Consider the following 19,017-nt stretch of genomic DNA (forward strand, 5'->3'; position numbering starts at 1 on the left):
AACTATGATATAAGTACCTGGAACATTCTTTTTGATTCATACAAAAAAGAAATCCTAAACATACTAAATTTAGGCTTTAGAGGATAAGGATATGTTCCCAGCTCCTAGTGCAGCACCTGACAAATGAAAGATGTTTAAAAATACTGTGGGAATGAACTAGAAGGATTCTGCTGATTTGCAGTAATGATGGCTAAATATGAAAGGATCCACCTATTATTTCCAGTTCTCTGGTGCTTCCTCTTATTTTCACAGTATCATCAAAGAAAGACATATGTACTTTATAGTAGATTTTAGCCAGAAGTCTGAAAATATCAGAGATACAATTAGCCATCATCTGTAATCCAGCTCTATGGCTGATTCCCTGCCTGTACAATGGAACAGATATAATCTCACAGCAAGGTTTACAGGCAAAATGTTATTTAAATCAGGAATTGGTTAATCAAATATAAATTGGTCACCTGCCAGGCAGCAGACTTGTGGCGGTGAATAAAACAGATGTAATTCCTGCCCTTAAGGAGCTTATAGCAATGAGTTTACATGGTTACTAAAACATAGCTTCATTTTGTTCCCTGAATAATAAGAGCCTACATGAAAGAGAAAGCTCTACAAATAGGAATGAGTCATCCAGATAAGACTGTAATAAATAAACGTAATATAATTAAATATAACGAATGAGAGCTTATTTCTCATAAGATACTTTTCAAAAATGCTTTAAGCCACTATGCTAATTAACAACTTATGTTTACCTTAATTATATTTAATCACCATATGCTATCCCATTTAGTCCAACAATCCTCTGATTTAGGGACTATTATTCCCATTTTACAGATGAAGCAAAGTCTAGTAAGGGAAGTGACTTGCCAAAAGTTACACAGCCAATGAGTGGCATATCTGGAATCTGAATGTGAGCTATATGGCTTCAGATGTGAAGATTTATAAATGTCTGAGCCAAAAAGAGAAAAAACTCAATTATCTTTTCCTGAAAGAGAAAAAACTCAATTATCTTTTATCTTTGAAGGTGGTTCTATTCTCCTGTACTTCTAGTATATTTTTAATTTTAAAGAAAACTTATGTGAACTTTTTCCCATAACATTTAGTTTAATTCAAAAACTCAAGAGAGGGAAACTGAAATGGAAGAGTTAGTGAATGAAAAATGACTACTACGGTCAACTTATCAATGCAGTACATTTACTGAGGGCATACTGTGTGCTAGGTATGATCCTGGACCCTGAAAGTACACTGGTAAATATGACAGATAAGGTCCCTGCTCTTACAGAGTATAGACTAAGGTCAGAAAGCATGGTAAGTATAACAAAACCAGATAATTCACAATCTAGTCTCAACGTGTTTAACTGGGTCTTGAAATATACTATGGAAATAACAGCAGGTAATTCCAACCACTAGGCTGGAATTCCAGCCTATTCTCGTTATCTGAAAATTTTTATGAAAGCCAGTAAAGCACATTCAATTCACGGAAACCAACTGGTAATCTCACATAGGTACTGTTTATGGTTAACAACAAGATATGTTTTTTCAGGAGCACAGAAGTAAACTGATAGCCGAAAGCTAATTCAGAGTTACCAGCAAGGCAATTTTGAGAAGCAGTAGAAACAAAGTTCTCCAAGAAATGCTAAAGAGCTCCTCTTGGACGGACAAGTACATGTAAACACTGTCTGACATGAAGATTCAAACATGCAGAACCAATTATAAATGAGCAATATACCATTTTTATTGAAAAGGTTTAAAGAGTAATTTATCTTAAGTGTAACGCTCAGATACGAGAACAAATCAGACCAGTGGACTTATTGTGGAGAAATACCAGATAGCTGCTTGAGGCAATGTCTGGGGTCTGAGGCCTATGGAAACTAAGTAAGGGTAAAGCCTCAAAAACAATGTTACAGGTAAGACACGGTGACAGGGTAATTTGATCCTTGATTTGCTCGATAGCCAAAAGTCTATGAAGTAGAAGCACACGACACTGTTCAGTAGAGCCAGGCACCAGAAGGCCCAAAGGGTGAAAGATCATTAAATGGAAAAGGAAATGTTAGCTCCACCCCCACAGGTGGAGAGTTTTAGAGCAAGATGCTCAGAAGGACTGTAAACAAAGAGGCAACTTTTTGTCATTAAACGAGAAATCCCTACTGTTGGCCCTCATTTTTAATTGGGAAAAAAAGTCAGAACCCAGATTTTCTGGAATTTTGGTTAGATTCACTGACTTAGTTTTCTAGTGAAAAAAGGATCTCTGTTAGGGCAAGCTCTAGGTTTCTTACTGGTCTGGTCTACCAGAAGTCAGGCAGACAACTGGTATTTGTAGCCATTCTTCTATGTCACGTGCTAGTACACTGAACCTCTCGCAGCACGTTGTAGGAGACAGTCTAGTAATTCCTAGACTATCTGGTTGCTTACAAATGGCAACTGGAGAGTCTCCAATATAATGAAGTCAGCTGGAGAGGGAATGAAGCCAGCTTGGTAAAAATTTAATCTACAAGACCCCTCAAACCCAGTACTGAATCATGTAAAAGAGAAAAGGACAGTCCAAACACTGTGTAATATTAAACCAATACAACAGACAAAAGATAATATGTTAGGAATTGGTCGAAAGGGTTACTAGTCAGTAAGTACTAATGATTTTACCCATTATGAAGTTGTTGCTTTTGAGCATTCTCAAAATATGTATTTTTTTTTTAAGATTTTATTTATTTGACAGAGACACAGTGAGAGAGGGAACATGAGCAGGGGGAGTGCGAGAGGGAGAAGCAGGCCAGGGAGCCCGATGTGGGGCTCGATCCCAGGACCCTGAGATCATGACCTGAGCCGAAGGCAGACGCCTAATGACTAAGCCACCCAGGTGCCCCAAAATATGTATTTTTTAATTGATTTTAGAACTATGTGAATGTATTACCCATTCAAAAAAACATTTTTAATATTATTTATACAAATATTTTATTTTTTTATTTTTTTTTATTTTTTTATTGTTATGTTAATCACCATATATTACATCATTAGTTTTTGGTGCAGTGTTCCATGATTCATTGTTTGTTCATAACACCCAGTGCTCCATGCAGAACGTGCCCTCCTCAATACCCATCACCAGGCTAACCCATCCCCCTACCCCCCCAATATTTTATTTTTTTTTAAAGATTTTATTTATTTATTTGACAGAGACAGAGACAGCGAGAGAGGGAACACAAGCAGGGGGAGTGGGAGAGGGAGAAGCAGGCTTCCCGCTAAGCATGGAGCCCGACGTGGGGCTTGATCCCAGAACCCTGGGATCATGACCTGAGCCGAAGGCAGACAACTAACGACTGAGCCACCCAGGCGCCCCTACACAAATATTTTAAACCAAGAAAGTATAGTTTGTTCAGAGAATCAAATGGGCAAGGTAAAAATAATTTTGCTTGGCCTAATATATAATTTGAGATGAAAAGATAACTGGTATTTCATTTAAAACAGCATTTAAAATTTAATCTTACCTATATTTCATAACTTCAACTATATCGTCAGCATCTTCTTTGGTTGCTTCCTCTCTTAATTCCAACCTTGCTCGGGCCTTTGAAAGGAAACAAGCATTTTTAGATAACAAAAGTAAGTATATTTACATAGCTTGAGCAGGATATAATATGTTGAAGCCTATTTCATTTATTCATTTTACACAAAAACTGATATTGGGGGGAGGGAGACTAATATGAGAAGAATAAAATTATCGGAAAACTTGAGTATGAAAACACTCATTTAAAATACGGATGAAAACCTATTTGTATCTACTAACATATCTCTTCCTGAGTGTTCATTTCAGAAAATTTGATTATGAAATACACTTGGTTTTTCTTTGCTTTTACTTTCAGGAGATCATGCCTAACCAATTTGTTAAAACAACATAGAAGGATAATCTGATTTTAAACGCAAAAAGCCCAAACTCCAGCTAATTTTAACTGCCAGAGTTCTCTTAGCATTCCAAACCTGTGAATAAATGTTACTGCTGTTAGAAAAATAGGTACTATTATTATGGACTTGTCATGTATCAAATCAAATACTGACACATTCCATGTTTCCATATATTCAACTTAAAATCCTAGACTCCTTAATTAACCTAACCACTTGCCACACTCCAGGAGTCTTAAATGTCAATAAAAGGGGGGGGAAAAGTTGCATGGTATGTAACTGGTCCTGTGCCTAGAAAGAAGTGGCTATACTTTGGTTATGATACAGATATGACCATTTTTAAAAATTTTATGCATCCATTTATAATGTCTCTTAGTTGCAAGAAAAATCAATTACGCAGGAAACAGAGAAATCGTATCACCTCTTGCCCCCATTTATAAGTCAAAAAAGCATGAACTTAAAATAAACCTCTGTTAGACGAATCAGAGATTCCAACTGTCTAGTGGTGATGGGTGAGCTATTTAACCGCTGGCTCTGTTTCCGAAGCTCAAGGTAAAAATCTTGAAGAATCTGAGCAGCTTCTGTGGATAGCCTTGGATAGACATACTGCCGAGCATAACCAATGTACTTTCTCAATAGCTGGTGGGGAATTAGATCTATTGTTTCTCCAGGAACTACCTAAAGCATGATAAAAAGGCCCAAGATTATAAGGATAGCAAATAAAATCTTTCTGTTAAAATAACTTGTTGAGATACATAAAAAATTCTAAAAGATTTTCCAAATAAGCCAAACACTGTAGTTCTAGCTCTGAGTATAGTTGGCTTAGATTATTTCAAATGAAGTTTACTACTACTGTAATATAAAAGGTTTTGGCATGAAAGTGATATACTACTGCTCTACAATAAGCAACATACTGAACTCTGACATTCAAACAGAACGGAAATGAATGATTAAGAAAGAGAAGCCTACCTTTAATCTTTCTGATAATGGTTTATCAGACACCACTTCAAGTACAGAAGTATTTGAATCCTGACTATTTATGCGAGCTACGGTGGCACTGCTAACAGTTCTCTGCTTTCCCGCTCTTATTGCAATCACATGTTCAGAGAGTAAGTGATCATGATCCTCATTTGGGGTGTCTAACAGGATAAAGACCAAATCAAATCGGGACAGCAGGGCGCTCCCCATTCTAAGAGGCATAAAAGAAGAAACAATGATTGAATCAAAACAAATAGAAAACCATTTACTCACTTGTTTACTATTCAAGTTCCATGTAGAACTTTAAAAAAATATTAAAAAAATAAAGTTTAAGTTAAACAAGCAGTAACTTTTGGATTTGATACATGCACCAAATCTGGAGAGACACCCTTCAATATGTAAACAAGCCATATATGTACCTACCTTTGGTAGGTTGAGGACAAGGCCCCTTCTCACACAATCTTTTTTTTTTTTTTTTTTTTTTAATTTTTATTTGTCAGAAGAAAGAGGAGAGAGCACAAACAGGAAGCTGCCAGCAGAGGGAGAAGCAGGCTCCCTACTGAGCAAGGAGCCCAATGCGGGACTCAATCCCAGGACCCCAGGATCATGACCAGAGCCGAAGGCAGACGCTTAACCGTACCTGATGGTGAGCTTCACAATGACTTTGAATTTTAAAACACATGCTATGTGATTCACCAGAGGTTATCTAGTTGGGTGGTTTTAATTTTTTTATGTTTTCTCTCACCAAAACAGTCTCTCAATGCATCTGTGATCACTTAAAAAAAAAAAGCCCACTTTTTCTTAAAAGTCATTATAATCGGGGTGCCTGGGTGGTTCAGTCAAGCATCCACCTTGATTTCAGCTTAGGTCATGATTTCAGGTTGTGAGATCAAGCCCTGTGTCAGGCTCCATGCTGGGCATGGAGCTTGCTTAATATTCTCTCTCCCTTTTCCCTGCCCCCTCTCTCTCTCAAAAAAAAAAAAAAAGTCATTATAATCATTATAATAAAAATGCTGTGTTCTACTTAGTCATCTTCCCTGATCCCACCAATCAGATAGTCCTTCTGAGACAAGAAAACTAAAATCCAGAGTGATTAAAGAATTTGGCCAAGGTCCCAAAGCAGGTTTGTGTACCTCTAAAAACCAGAATCCAAGTCCTTGTTCAATAGGATCTTTCTGATTTTCCCAATAAAACACTTTTTCATTTTACTAAGAAAAACTAATAGATTGACTTTTTTGGTGGTGGTGGCATAGCATCTCCAAGTACAATTGTATATTTTGCTATGTATCATTTTTATAGTAAAGGTACACATTATCATCAAACATTAGGAAATTTTTTTTTCCTCTAGAATTTAAGCTTCCAGTTTTTCACATGAGGCATTCTTTTGTCTTTTTCTCACTTCTGCATCATTTCAATCTATTTCCCCCTTTCTGTACCTTTTGTCCAACCTATACAGAACAAATTAGAAGAAAAAGCATACACACATACAAATACAAACTGTTTTTGGAAGTGGGATCATACCCCATTTACAGCAAAGCACAGAGCTGTCAGCACACACAGAGCTACTTCCATTTTTATAATTGCTACTTTCCACTGTACAGCCTTGCCATAGTTTAACCACTTCCATATCAAAGGGCATTTTAAGTTGTTCCCAATTTTTGGTTGTGATAAACAATGCCATCATACCCAACCTGTAAATACATCTCTGTGCATTTGTGTGACTATTTCTGTGGGTATGATTCCTAAAAGTAGAACTGGCTACAACAAATCGAATGTACATTTAAAATATCGATAAACAGAGGCACCTAGGTGGCTCATTTGGTTAAGTGTCCGACTCTTGATTTTGGCTCAGGTCATGATCTCAGGGTTGTGAAATCGAGCCAAGTCAGGCTCCACACTGGGCATGGAGTCTGCTTGCGATCTCTCTCTCTCCTCCCCCCTTTGCACCCCCCACCACTTGCTCGTGCTTGCTCTCTAAAAAAAAAATAGTAATAAATATGCCAGTTGTCCTTCAGTATGTTAACTTGAATATGTGAGAACCCATTTCCCCAACCCTTTGCCAATAATGATTATTAATATTTAAAATGTTTGCCAATCTAATAGCTATCAATGATACTTCACTGTTTTAATTTGTAGTGCTCAAACACGTTTTTGTACATTTACTGGAACTTATCATTTCTGTGAACCATCATGTCCTCAGTTATCTTTTTCTTAGTGATTTATAAGGCTTCAATATACTAAAGGTATAAATATCTAGAGAGACTTACTTTAAATTCTCAGAAACTGTTTTGGCTTTATTGTAGTGTCCTCCAACTGGATTTGCAGCAGCAATGATGGATGTTCTAGCAGGGAGGCTACAAACCATGCCAGCCTTAGCAAGACTAATACTTTGCTGTTCCATAGCTTCTAACAAGGCTTGATGTTGATTCCCCATCTTATCAAATTCATCTATTCCACAAATACCTACAATCACAGTAAAATAATACAGAAAAAGCTTTCTTTGGTCAAGTTCCAAATCTTACAGGATGGAAACTATTTCACCATAAAGAATTATCTGTAATTCGGGGCGCCTGTGTGGCTCAGTCGACTGTTAAGCATCTGCCTTCGGCTCAGGTCATGATCTCAGGGTCCTGGGATCGAGTCCCGCATCGGGCTCCCTGCTCAGGGGGAAGCCTGCTTCTCCCTCTCCCACTCCCCCTGCTTGTGTTCCTATTCTCACTCTCTCTCTCTCTGTCAAAAGATAAAATTAAAAAAAAAAAGCTTTTAAAAAAAAGAATTATTTGTAGTTATTTCCAGCAGTTAAAATTATAAAATGTCATATGGTTGAGAATGTGTATGTTTTACAGCAAATAAAACACTTGTCTTAACTTTTATGTAGTATTTTCTCATTCAGCATTTTCTGTAGGCAAGGCACTGTGTTGTGAGGGCTATAAAAATGAAAATAGGAGAGTGACCCTCAAAAAGCTCAAAGACTTACATTCAAACAGGTGAGATAAGATATATACATATTCAAAAGATAGTGTATCTCAGCAATTACAAGAGATAGGCATAATTACCTAAGATCAGTTTTCTGAGTAAGGAGAGGACAGTTGAGCAAAAACTTAAAGGGAACAAGCCTTGCAGACCTGTCTGGGGTAAGGGAAGCACAAGTACAAAAGCCTACTGCAGGAATGTGACGTGCCTGGAGTGCTGGCGGCATCCCAAGTATAGCAAGAAGGCCACTGTAGCCGGAGAATAAGAGGGGAATAGTAGATAATGAGGCAAAAGAGGTGATGAAAAGGCCAGAATGTGAATAGCCCTGGACCACTGTCAAGCCTTGAGCTTTCACTCTGAGTGGGATAGGGAGCCACTGGAGGGTTCTAAGGAGAATAACTTGATCTGAGTTTTAACGGGATCGCTCTGCCTTGTTAAGAACAACAGGAAGGGCAAGGGTGGTCACACGCATTCCAACTATGAGATCACACTACTAATCCACGTAAGAGATGACAGCAGCACTGGAAGAGTCTGGATGCTGGATATATATGGAAGGTAGAGCCCACAATATTTGTTGATAGACTGGATATGGGGTATGAGCAAAAGTCAAGGATGACTGCACATTTTCTGATGTAAGCAAACAGAAGAATGGAATTATCACTGACTGAGATGGGAAAGACTGTAATAGGTTTGAAGGGGAACATCAGGATTTCAGCTTAGGACATGTTAAGTTTGAAGAAGTTATGGAAATGCTGCAATAACAGGCAATAAGAAATATGTGCCTAGAGCTTAAAGAAGATATATAAATTTGGAAATTTTCAGCAAATATGTAGGCAAAGCCATGAGACTAGATAAGATCATCAAGAAGGTAAACATAGACTAAGAAAAAAAAGGTACATTAACGAAGCATCTGGAGGTGCCAACCAGTTAAGGTTGGGGAGATAAAGAACAAGACTGAGAAGGAACAGTCAATGAAATAAGAAGAAAACGAGAAGAGTGTAATGTCCTGGAAACCAAGGAGGTAAAGTATCAAGGAAGAGGGGGGCAAGTGGGGGTACTGAGAGGATCTGGATTCAGAAATGTGGAGGTCACTGGGAAACAAAGGAATCAATGACCTTGACTGGAATCTGGGCACTGCCTGACACATGCATAGGAACATGTTTTTCAATAGGGTTAAAGCATCACCATGAGAAACTTAGGTAGCAAAGCTTAGTTAGAGATCCCTTCTTGCTGAGCCCTCCAACTGGATCTCTTATAAACTGTCAATCAAATCCTGAAAAACATCCAATGAGATGGGTTAAAATACAGCAAAACTTCTAATTATAAAGTAATAGCTCTAAATTCTTATTTTAAGTCCTCAGAGTAAAAGGATAACATTCACCTTATTTTTAGTTCGAGGGCATCTAGATCTATTCTGGGCTAAGTAATAGTAATGCATTCAGCAAGTATTTACTGTGCACCTACGTATTGGGCAATGTGAATATGGCAGTTAACAGGATGACCAAATCTTCCCACTTAATGTGAAGTTTTAAAACAGGCTTTAAACAAATGATCACAAATATGATGGTTGTTATGAAATGGGAAGTGCAAGAAGCAATCTATACCTATTTGACTTGATTGATTTTTATATATAATTGTGTCTGTAGCAAGAGTCTGAAAATGAATGACAGTAAGTACCAGTTTCAGTTCTGCAGTATAAACTGTATTTCCAGTTATTTTTTCTGGCACTCATTCTCAACTCACTGGTTGATATAGTGCTGTCCAAATGCCTCTTGAACAGAATGTAAAGAAATTAACTGGAAAGGAAAAGGCTTAAAAAAATCCCCAAAGCTCCAGTAGACCTAGAATAATGCATTTAAAACCCTTGGCTCAATTTAAAAATAGAAGCTGTAATTAGGGAAATTAAATGTCGTAAACAGTGGAGAGTTTGGTCTCTTACCTTGATCGCCAAGTACAAGAGCACCCGCTTCCAAAGCAAAATCTCCAGAGGAACTATCTTTTGAAAGAGTTACAGTCAAACCAGAGGCAGTTGTGGTATTACCACAAACATACACACCACGTGGAGCAACGTTGCATACTGCCTAAGGAAACAAAAGGTTTAAAAGAATCAGCCAGTGGTGTCTGGGTGGCGCAGTTGAGCGTCAGGCTCTTGGTTTCAGCTCAGATGGCGATCTCAGGGTCGTGAGATCGGGCCCTGTGTCGGCCTGCACGCTGGGCATGGAGTCTGGTTGGGATTCTCTCTCCGTCTCCCTTTGGCCCTCACCCACCGCGTGCTCTCTCTCTCTCAAGTCTTTAAAAAAATTTTTTTTAAAAATCAGATAAAGTAAAAGGGAAAAAATAGCTAATAGTGACTGCTCACAAATATCAGCTATATGCCAAGTATTCTTCTAATAGCTTTATTGTACAATCTTTATTACCACAGTTAATAGAAAGGTATTATTACACCCCCATTTTGTGACACAGAAAACCAAGGCCTGCAGAGAGTAACTCACATTGCTGTGAAGGTGTGAAGTGAGGATTCAGTTAAACCCAGGCAGCCTGTCTCTGATGTCTACAGTCATGTGAATACTACACAGTTTCATTTTATGCTTCATTTTCAAGTTCAAACAGAAAAAACATGAGGGCCAATTTTAATTTCAAAGGCTTCAATACTTCTTTATACAGCAGGTAATAAAACGGCTCAATAATGCTCACCTTGTGAGTAAACAAGCTATGGCAGGTCAGAAAAGTGGTTAAATAGCACAAGAATTAAAAGCATGGAGCTCCAGAGTCAGGCAGACCTGTTTAAATCTTGCTTTACCGTGTACTGGCTACGCTGCTCTTAGATCTCTCTCAGCCTCAGCTTCCTTATGTTTTGTCACTTATATCCCTGAGGAGTAAGTGAGATCATGTATGTAAGGCACTTATCTGGTACCTGGCACACACACCCAATGCTAGGCCATTGTGTATGCTATGCACTGCACAACCGCAGGAGGCAGTACTCACGCTGCTATGTTGATAATGCACGCTGGACATGTGCAGTGCCCAACCCAAGTGACCCTATGGTGTCGCGCCTATAAACAGTAGCTATCATTATTTTTGTTATGTGTACTTCCTTATTCGTCTAGGAGGATGATGATGGCTTACTAAAATGGTCAGAGGAAAATAGGATTAAAAATGTAAAGTAAGGGTGCCTGGGTGGCTCAGGTCATGATCCCAGGGTCCTGGGATCAAGCCCCGCATTGGGCTCCCTGCTCAGCGGGAAGCCTGCTTCTCCCTCTCCTACTCCCCCTGCTTGTTTCCTCTCTCATTGTCTCTCTCTCTGTCAAAAAATAAATAAAATCTTTAAAAAAAAATGCAGGGGTGCCTGGGTGGCTCAGTTGGTTAGGCAACTGCCTTCAGCTCAGGTCATAATCCTGGAGTCCTGGGATCGAGTCCCACATCGGGCTCCCTGCTGAGCAGGGAGTCTGCTTCTCCCTCTGACCCTCCTCCCTCTCATGCTGTCTCTCATTCTCTCTCTCAAATAGATAAATAAAATCTTTAAAAAAAACGTAAGTAAACAATTCATAACCGTTAGTGTTAACCTAATTTTTAAAAAACTTTGGTTTAGCAGGGCTGGAAGACTTACATACAATATACTCCACTGTTTACAACATTTAATTTCCACTAATATTACAGTTTCTATTTTTAAATTAAGTTAAATGGCATTATTCCAGGTCTAAAAAACATGAAAAACTGCCAGTGTCATTTCTTGGTATTAAATTTTTTTCAGTACCATTAAATGTATTTTGAAACCATTATCTGCCAAGACCTATTTCTTAAATTAAAAAGGAGTAAGAGAGAGGTATCTGGGTGGCTCAGTCGGTTGGGTGTCCGACTCTTGATTTTTGGCTCGGGTCATGATCTAGGGGGTCGTGGTATCAAGCCCCACATCAGGCACTGCACTTGGAGGGGAGTCTGCTTGGGATTCTCTTTCTCCCTCTCCCTCTTCCTCTCCTCCTCCCCCCTGTGCTAGCAGGTGCACGGGTGCACTCTCCTCTCTCAAATTTTTTTTTTAAACTTTTCTTTTTAAAATCTTATTTATTTGAGACAGTGAGCGAGAGACAGCATGATCAGGGGGAGGGGCAGAGGTAGAAGGAGAAGCAGATTCCCCACTCAGCAGGGAGCCCGATGTAGGACTGATCCCCGGACCCTGAGATCATGAACTGAGCTGAAGGCAGACATAACTGACTGAGCCACCCAGGCACTCCTAAATAAATAAATCTTAAAAAAAAAAAAAAGAGTAAGAGAAAAATGGAAGTTTTATACACCATAAGCAAAATGTATAAATTATAAGATTTATTTGTATAGATAAGCAGACACTGTGGAGGTTAAACCAGGCTTCTACCTATAAATACACTAATTCAAAAGTCACACACATATACAACGATATATATATATATATCACAGATATAACGAAAGCGGTAACAATTCAGGTCCCCACATGTACCGTCTACATGCACGGTCCGGCTAAGTATCCTGCTTTCATTTTTATAATCACCTGTTTCTGCTACAACTGGGCGCTCTATGGCTCAGTTGTCAGGCTTGTAGTAAGAGCTCAGAACAGAATTTTTTTTTTTTTAAAGTAGACCCCACTGGTTCAAAGGAACATGGAAACATAGATGAAATGTCAGATTAGGAATTAAAATGATGACTGGTTTAACAATCAAGCATAGGGGATAAATAATGACTCTGACGTGAAAGACAATGGGTTTATAATGCAATGATGAGGTCAAAGCGGTTCTCAATCCTGGCTGCACCGCACAATCCCCTGTGGAAGGTTGTACACACACAGACACTAGAATCCTAATCCAGAGGCTCTTAATTCAGTTGGACTAGGGCAGGCCCCAGGATTTTCAGAGTTCCAAAGATGATTCTGATATGCAGCCAGAGTTCCAACCCCTGAATAAAGACTCAGTAGCCACAGGACTACAACTTACCAAGGACCCCTGGTCTGGTCACATTTTTCCACACTGGGGGTGGTGGGAAGGAATGGGACACATGGGCATTCTCAGAAAGGACATTATGACTGGCTTACCAGGTGTCACTCCCAGGTAACCACAAGTATTCCAACAAGCAGAACCTCCTAGAGCCATCATAAGTCCTGGTGGGGAGAACCACTAGGCTCCGACTGGCAGAAGCAGAATCTTCTTGGGCACCAACAAGAAGTTGGCCACAGAAGTTGCCTTGCTTTAGAGAGAAGCAGTGGAGATGCACACAGACTGATCTCTTACCTTTATCAGACTATTCCTATAGCTCAATACACTTTATATAGTGTGAAGAGAGAATGCATGACTCTGCTTCCCTGCTCTTTACTTTCTCAAACTATTCTGGTCATAGGTGAAGTCACAACAAAAAAGACTAGCAAAGCTGATACCAAAAAAAAAAAAAAAAAAAAAGGGGGTTAGAGAAATGGCTGACATTTCACAATAGTTGACATCTCAACAGACCACCATGTCTGCACAGCCTGTGTAATCTCTTTGGAAGGATGGCTAGACAGAAGTGATGTATTACTCACACAAACCCCAATTCACTTTTACCGTCAGACCAACTATATCCTCTGGCACACAAATACTACATGCTTTGAGAAAATTCACTTGCGAATCAGTCATACACTTCATCAGGAATACATCAAATACTAGATGACTGATTTCCTACCTGTAGCATCTGACTCTTTCCCAAGCCTGGATCTCCAACAACAAGGACATGTGGATCTCCTCGAATCGGAATTCTGTTTTTGTCATCTGCATATTTTTGGCTTCCTCCAAAGAGTGCTAATGCCAAGCCTGCTTTAACAAGCTCAAGTGTGAAAGAAGAGGGAGGGGGAGAAAAACCTCAAAACTGAGAAAGACACAAAGATGACTAGCAAAAAAGGGATGCTTCTCCTTCTATATTTACATTTACTTGAGAATTTTTTTTAAAAGCATGATTGAATTTTACTTTTTTCCCCCTAAGGAAATTAACTTAAAATACAAACTTCTGTAATGTAAATGATTAAAAGCAAAAACTAGGAAGCACATAAAATCAAAGAAGTATCTTTAAAGTCACTGAATAAAGACCTACTTTGCAAGGCATGAATCTACTCCACAAAACTGGGGAATACTTGCTAGTCTCCGCTTTAACACTTAGTGCCCAAAATCACTTTTAAGGTACCTCATTCCCATTAGCTCAAATTAGTAAGCATCTTGTTCATACAAGGAGCTGTAGTTTGCCTTTCACATCATTCATTTATGGAGAACAATGACATATTAAAATACAAATAAGTGACTAACAAAAATTAGCTATTTTTGCCAACTTTATATATTTTTGGGTAAAGATGAAGTACTTACTTCATGACCAAAAATGACAGGGCAAAGTGAGCTGAAAAACAGAATACAACTTATAAATTCTTATTTATGCTTCATCAATCTATTACAAGATCTACTTTACAACTTGCTTAACTTGCTTTAGCATCAAGAAAAAGGCAAACATAAAATTTACATCACTCAAACAACTCAAAACATTTTATTCAAACAGTAAGTTTCTCAAAATTCTTGGTTAATTCATAAAGGAAAGAATGCTTTAAAAATTGTGCCTGTGTAAGGGAGATAAAACTTGTAAAGCATTTTATTTATTTTTTTGAAAGAGAGAGTGAGTGAGCTGGGGCAGGGAGGGGCAGAGAAGAGGGAGAGAGAATCTCAAGCAGGCTCCACACCCAACGTGGGCTCGATCTCAGGACCCTGAGATTATGACCTGAGCCAAAATCAAGAGTTGACTGATTGAGCTACCCAGGTGCCCCTTTGCAAAGCATCTTAAGTAACTAAATATAGTGTTGATATATCACCAGCTGGTGATCTCATAATCATGGTCTTCTACTTTAGGCACCATACACTGACTACCACCCCTTCTCACTCCCCCATTCCCTTACCAGTATTTCGGGGGATCACCTCCCAAATAAATGCTTACCCAAATCGTTGCTTCTTAAGAAACCTAAACTAAAACATAACCTTCCACTGTCTTCTCCATTCTCCTTTCATGGTCCTCCACTTGTTATTCTAGCAAAGGTGAACAAACTTTTTCTTAAAAGGCCAGAATAAAAGGCGTCATAAATCTTTTCAGTTTTACCGTCTGGGTCACAACTACTCAACTTGTGTGAAAGCAATTATGTGATGAATGGATGGCACTGTGTTCAAATAAAATTTTATTTACAAAACCAGGCAGCCTGACTAATTTGCCAACCCCTACAAAATTAACAAATGGACAACCATGAAAAATTCTAGTTTTAATGCTGAAATCACAAATACAGAACTAAAGGGTAAAAGCAACCTGTGAGAAGAAAACCTTTCTAGTATGGCAGAAAGACCACTGCAAAGGTTCGTTCTTATTCAAAATGGGTAAGAGGAACCAATCAAAGAGGTGTTTTGATCTTCAACCAAGTGGCTCCTCCCCACCTGCTCACAGCCCACTCACCACACTGTCCCTGATCCACAGATTACACCCTCACTCTAGCTCAGAGTACCCCTTCTCCCAGGGTAGGTCTGGATGGCTATCTATTCAGAAGTCTCTGAGGGTTTAAGGACAAAGACCCCCTGAGGAACTCTATACTTTTCTCAGCTGACTCTAACATATTAAAGGGAGAAAGAGTCAAATTCTCTTAGTGCCCTAAGCCTAACTAAGGAAAACACAACATGGTTAAGTGTTCTTTTTTTTTTTTTTTAAGATTTTATTTCTTTGTCAGAGACAGAGTACAAGCAGGGGGAGTGGCAGGCGGAGAAGCAGGCTCCCTGCTGAGCAGGGAGCCCGATGCAGGACTCGATCCCAGGACCCCTGGATCATGACCTGAGCCAAAGGCAGATGTTTAACCGACTGAGCCACCCAGGCGTCCCCAGGGTTAAGTGTTCTAATACAACACATTTCAAAACCTCAGTCTTTACTACTGTTAGGTACATCTATTTTTCAGTCTCTCTCGTTTTCCTCTATTTCTTCAAAATTACCCAAAAAATTGTTTAAAAGTTTTTAAAATAACAGCATGCTGTGTTAATTATGTTAAATACATTATAAAATTTCATGTAATCCTTGGAACAATCTGAGGCAGGAATTATTTCTAAGATGAGAAAAATGAAGGAGGTAATAAGTAACATGCTTCCAACCATACTGGAAGTGTTTGAAGTGGGATTCTAACTTAGATTTAGTGAAAATTAAAAACAAAAAAACTAAAAAATAAAAACAGCTCTTAACCACGAAAGCAAAAATTGCCTCTACTTTGCTTCTTCTCTACTGCATGACAATAACGTGGAAATAAAAGAGTATTATGAAATACTGACTTCCATGTGAATCTCTTGCTCTCTTTTTTTAATATTTTATTTATTTATTTGTCAGAGAGAAAGAGAGAGAGCACAAGCAGGGGGAGTGGCAGGCAGAGGGAGAAGCAGGCTCCCCACTGAGCAAGGAGCCCAATGTGGGACTCATCCCAGGACCCTGGGATCATGACCTGAGCTGAAGGTAGATGCTTAACCAACTGAGCCACCCAGGCGTCCCTCTCTTTCTTGCTCTTTAAAAATAAACAACCTCCTACATACAACCAATTGAAATGACTGGAATTCACAGTCCCACCACTACTTCTGCTGAGTAACCAACTTCAATTGTGAGATAGTAAATTTTCTTTATGGATTAAACTAGAGATCAACAAACTTTTCCATAGAGGTACAGACAGTAAACATCTGTGAGCCATTCCCTGTTGCAACTACTCAGTTCTACCACTGCAGCTGGAAAGGAACAGTCACTATATAAATGAATGATTATGGCTGTGTTCCAGTAAGTTTATTTACAGGAAGTGAAATTTGAATTTTATGTAATTCTGTGTGTCATTTAATAGTCTTTTTTTTTCAGCCATTAAAAAATGTAAAAACCATTCCTAGCTTATGGGCCATATAAAAATGGGCAGTTAGTTGGATTTGACCTGTGAACTGTAATTTGCAACCATTTTGACTAGTTTTTGTTACTTGTAGCCAAGAGCACTGCATATACATAGTAAAACTTCAGATAATCTCATACATACTTGACAATGAGTTTAAACAGGTTTTCTTCAGCTTGAATCTCTTGGATGGCATAAAGGTCTTTAAGTGAGAACTCCATCAATGCTCCATGCTTACACCCATCCTCAGAAGTCTTTGTTTTCTGTCCTTTGCTATTACTAACAGAATTTGCTTCAATGTACAAAAGGAACATGCATTTGTCATTCTTATTGCGAGAACCTGTAAATTTCAAAGTATGAAATACAGTAATTGGTATTTCATTTTCTCTACAAAGATTCGAATGGAATGAAAAACAAAGGCACAATAAGCTACAAATAAACCTTTATTTTAAAGGAAAAGTTTCACCCATGTAAGAAACAAGGAATTCCCTTATTTGTGGAGATTCAAAAGAACCTTGAAAGAAGATGAATGCTGACAAATTAATAAGAAACAATCAAAATGAGAAAAGAGTTATACAATACCTTCTTCAGCATTTGAGACTTTGACAACTCCAGTAATAGTCACTGTGTCTCCTGGGACACAGCTATCCACAAGATCGTGAACAAGTTCACACTCTATCGTTCGTGGAATCCGACCTGCTTCTCGCTGATCATCAGACATTAGCTCCTGGATTCTAAAAAGTTAAACAATTTTCAATCAGTACATATACTGACTTTAATTTCTTCAACATGTCAACTATTCAGGATCCACAAGGTACTGAGGAAGATAAAGGACAGATTAGTGTAAAAAAAAAAAGTTCAATGGTGTATCTAATATTACTTCAGCAGTTTGCCATTAAGAATGGCAGGATAAGCATATATGCTTGCCTGCCCCTCTCCAAATGTCCACCAAAATGGTAGTCACCAAATAAGTAAAGAGAAGTTCTAGGGTGTGCAGGTGTTATCGATAAACAAGAGCTCTTGAAATTTTAGAAAACAGCAAGTGGGAAAGTACTGATGAATAAAACAAAATAAAGTCCAAAATACACACAGGAAAAAGTTACAAGGAATTAAAGGAAGTGGGAAAGTATTGATGAATAAAACAAAATAAAGTCCAAAATACACACAGGAAAAAGTTACAAGGATCTAAGAGAAGTGGGAGCCTTCTAGGTTGGAGTTGGCAGGAATGAAAAGTAGGGAATTCCTTGTTTCTTACATAGATGAAACTTTTCCTCCTTTCAGTAGATGGCTAAAAGGAAACAGGATAATCAACTAAAGACAAGTCACAGAATAGCTGTTCAGAATTCTTTAGTAGGTGGGTGGATAGGCAGGTAGGTGAAAAATGAGGGCATTCCAGCAAACCAGGCTTTACTGTTTAACAAAAACCAGAGCACTGTTCTAGAGAAATGGATCCATCCACTGTGAGGGGAGCTACAGCATCTAATGAGGGTATTGGAACTCCAAAATAAAGCCTCCTCACTCTGGCATCCAAGGAGCCCAACTCCAATTCAAAACATACTCATATAGCAAAATTTGATAGTCAAAACCTCTACCTTCTTACCAGGGGGCAGGTGTTATGAGGAAATATTCCTACTTACAATATAGCAAAGGAAACCTATCCTACCTGGTCCAAATAATTTCTCATTGCTCATCAGACATTTCAGGATGAAATGGCAATAATTCAGGAAAGAGAAGAGCATTAGAAACAAACAAAAAGCTAAGAGTTTTTGAGAAAATCTTACCATCATAAAACAAGAATAAGCGGCTATAAAAAGGTAACTATGGGAAAACAAATGAGATCAGGAAAATTAATATGTATATAAAAATTGAAATCTTGCCATTTGCAACGACGTGGATGGAACTAGAGGGTATTATGCTAAGAGAAATAAGTCAATCAGAGAAAGACAATTATCATAGGATCTCACTGATAATGAGGAATTCTTAATCTCAGGAAACAAACTGAGGGTTGCTGGAGTGGTGGGGGGTGGGAGGGATGGGGTGGCAGGATGATAGACATTGGGGAAGGTATGTGCTATGGTGAGCGCTGTGAATTGTGTAAGACTGATGAATCACAGACCTGTACCTCTGAAACAAATAATACATTATACGTTAAAAAAAAAGAAGATAGTAGGAAGGGAAAAATGAAGGGGGGGGGGAATCGGAGGGGGAGATGAACCATGAGAGACTATGGACTCTGAGAAATAAACTGATAATTCTAGAGGGGAGGGGGTGGG

At 38.6% G+C, this 19,017-nt stretch overlaps 1 protein-coding gene and 1 long non-coding RNA gene across 12 annotated transcripts in view; one reads left to right on the top strand and one right to left on the bottom strand.

Moving 5' to 3' along the window:
• The window catches only part of LOC113937281, a 45,628-nt gene that overhangs the window by 16,518 nt on the left and 10,093 nt on the right, over positions 1-19,017 (top strand). For 3 of the 9 annotated variants that reach the window (XR_003524579.2, XR_003524577.2, XR_003524580.2), the window contains one exon: positions 5,361-5,420. The exons of 3 other annotated variants lie outside the window; for them this stretch is intronic. This is a non-coding gene — a long non-coding RNA (uncharacterized LOC113937281). Of the gene's footprint in view, positions 1-5,360; positions 5,421-19,017 lie in introns of those variants that run through there. 3 more of the 9 variants (XR_003524585.2, XR_003524587.2, XR_003524581.2) reach the window with 3 other exon arrangements.
• Positions 1-19,017, bottom strand: part of MCM8 (minichromosome maintenance 8 homologous recombination repair factor) — a 41,394-nt gene that overhangs the window by 2,991 nt on the left and 19,386 nt on the right. For 2 of the 3 annotated variants that reach the window (XM_027621320.2, XM_027621321.2), the window contains 9 exons: positions 17,327-17,478; positions 16,889-17,084; positions 14,181-14,211; positions 13,510-13,650; positions 9,773-9,914; positions 7,128-7,323; positions 4,852-5,071; positions 4,351-4,560; positions 3,474-3,550 (listed from right to left, as the gene is read on the bottom strand). In XM_027621320.2, the coding sequence (XP_027477121.2) occupies positions 3,474-3,550; positions 4,351-4,560; positions 4,852-5,071; positions 7,128-7,323; positions 9,773-9,914; positions 13,510-13,650; positions 14,181-14,211; positions 16,889-17,084; positions 17,327-17,478 (1,365 nt within the window). The remainder of the gene's footprint in view (positions 1-3,473; positions 3,551-4,350; positions 4,561-4,851; positions 5,072-7,127; positions 7,324-9,772; positions 9,915-13,509; positions 13,651-14,180; positions 14,212-16,888; positions 17,085-17,326; positions 17,479-19,017) is intronic. The other variant, XM_027621323.2, reaches the window with a different exon arrangement.

Source organism: Zalophus californianus, chromosome 8 (genome assembly GCF_009762305.2).
Source record: "Zalophus californianus isolate mZalCal1 chromosome 8, mZalCal1.pri.v2, whole genome shotgun sequence".
Classification (NCBI taxonomy): domain Eukaryota; kingdom Metazoa; phylum Chordata; class Mammalia; order Carnivora; family Otariidae; genus Zalophus; species Zalophus californianus.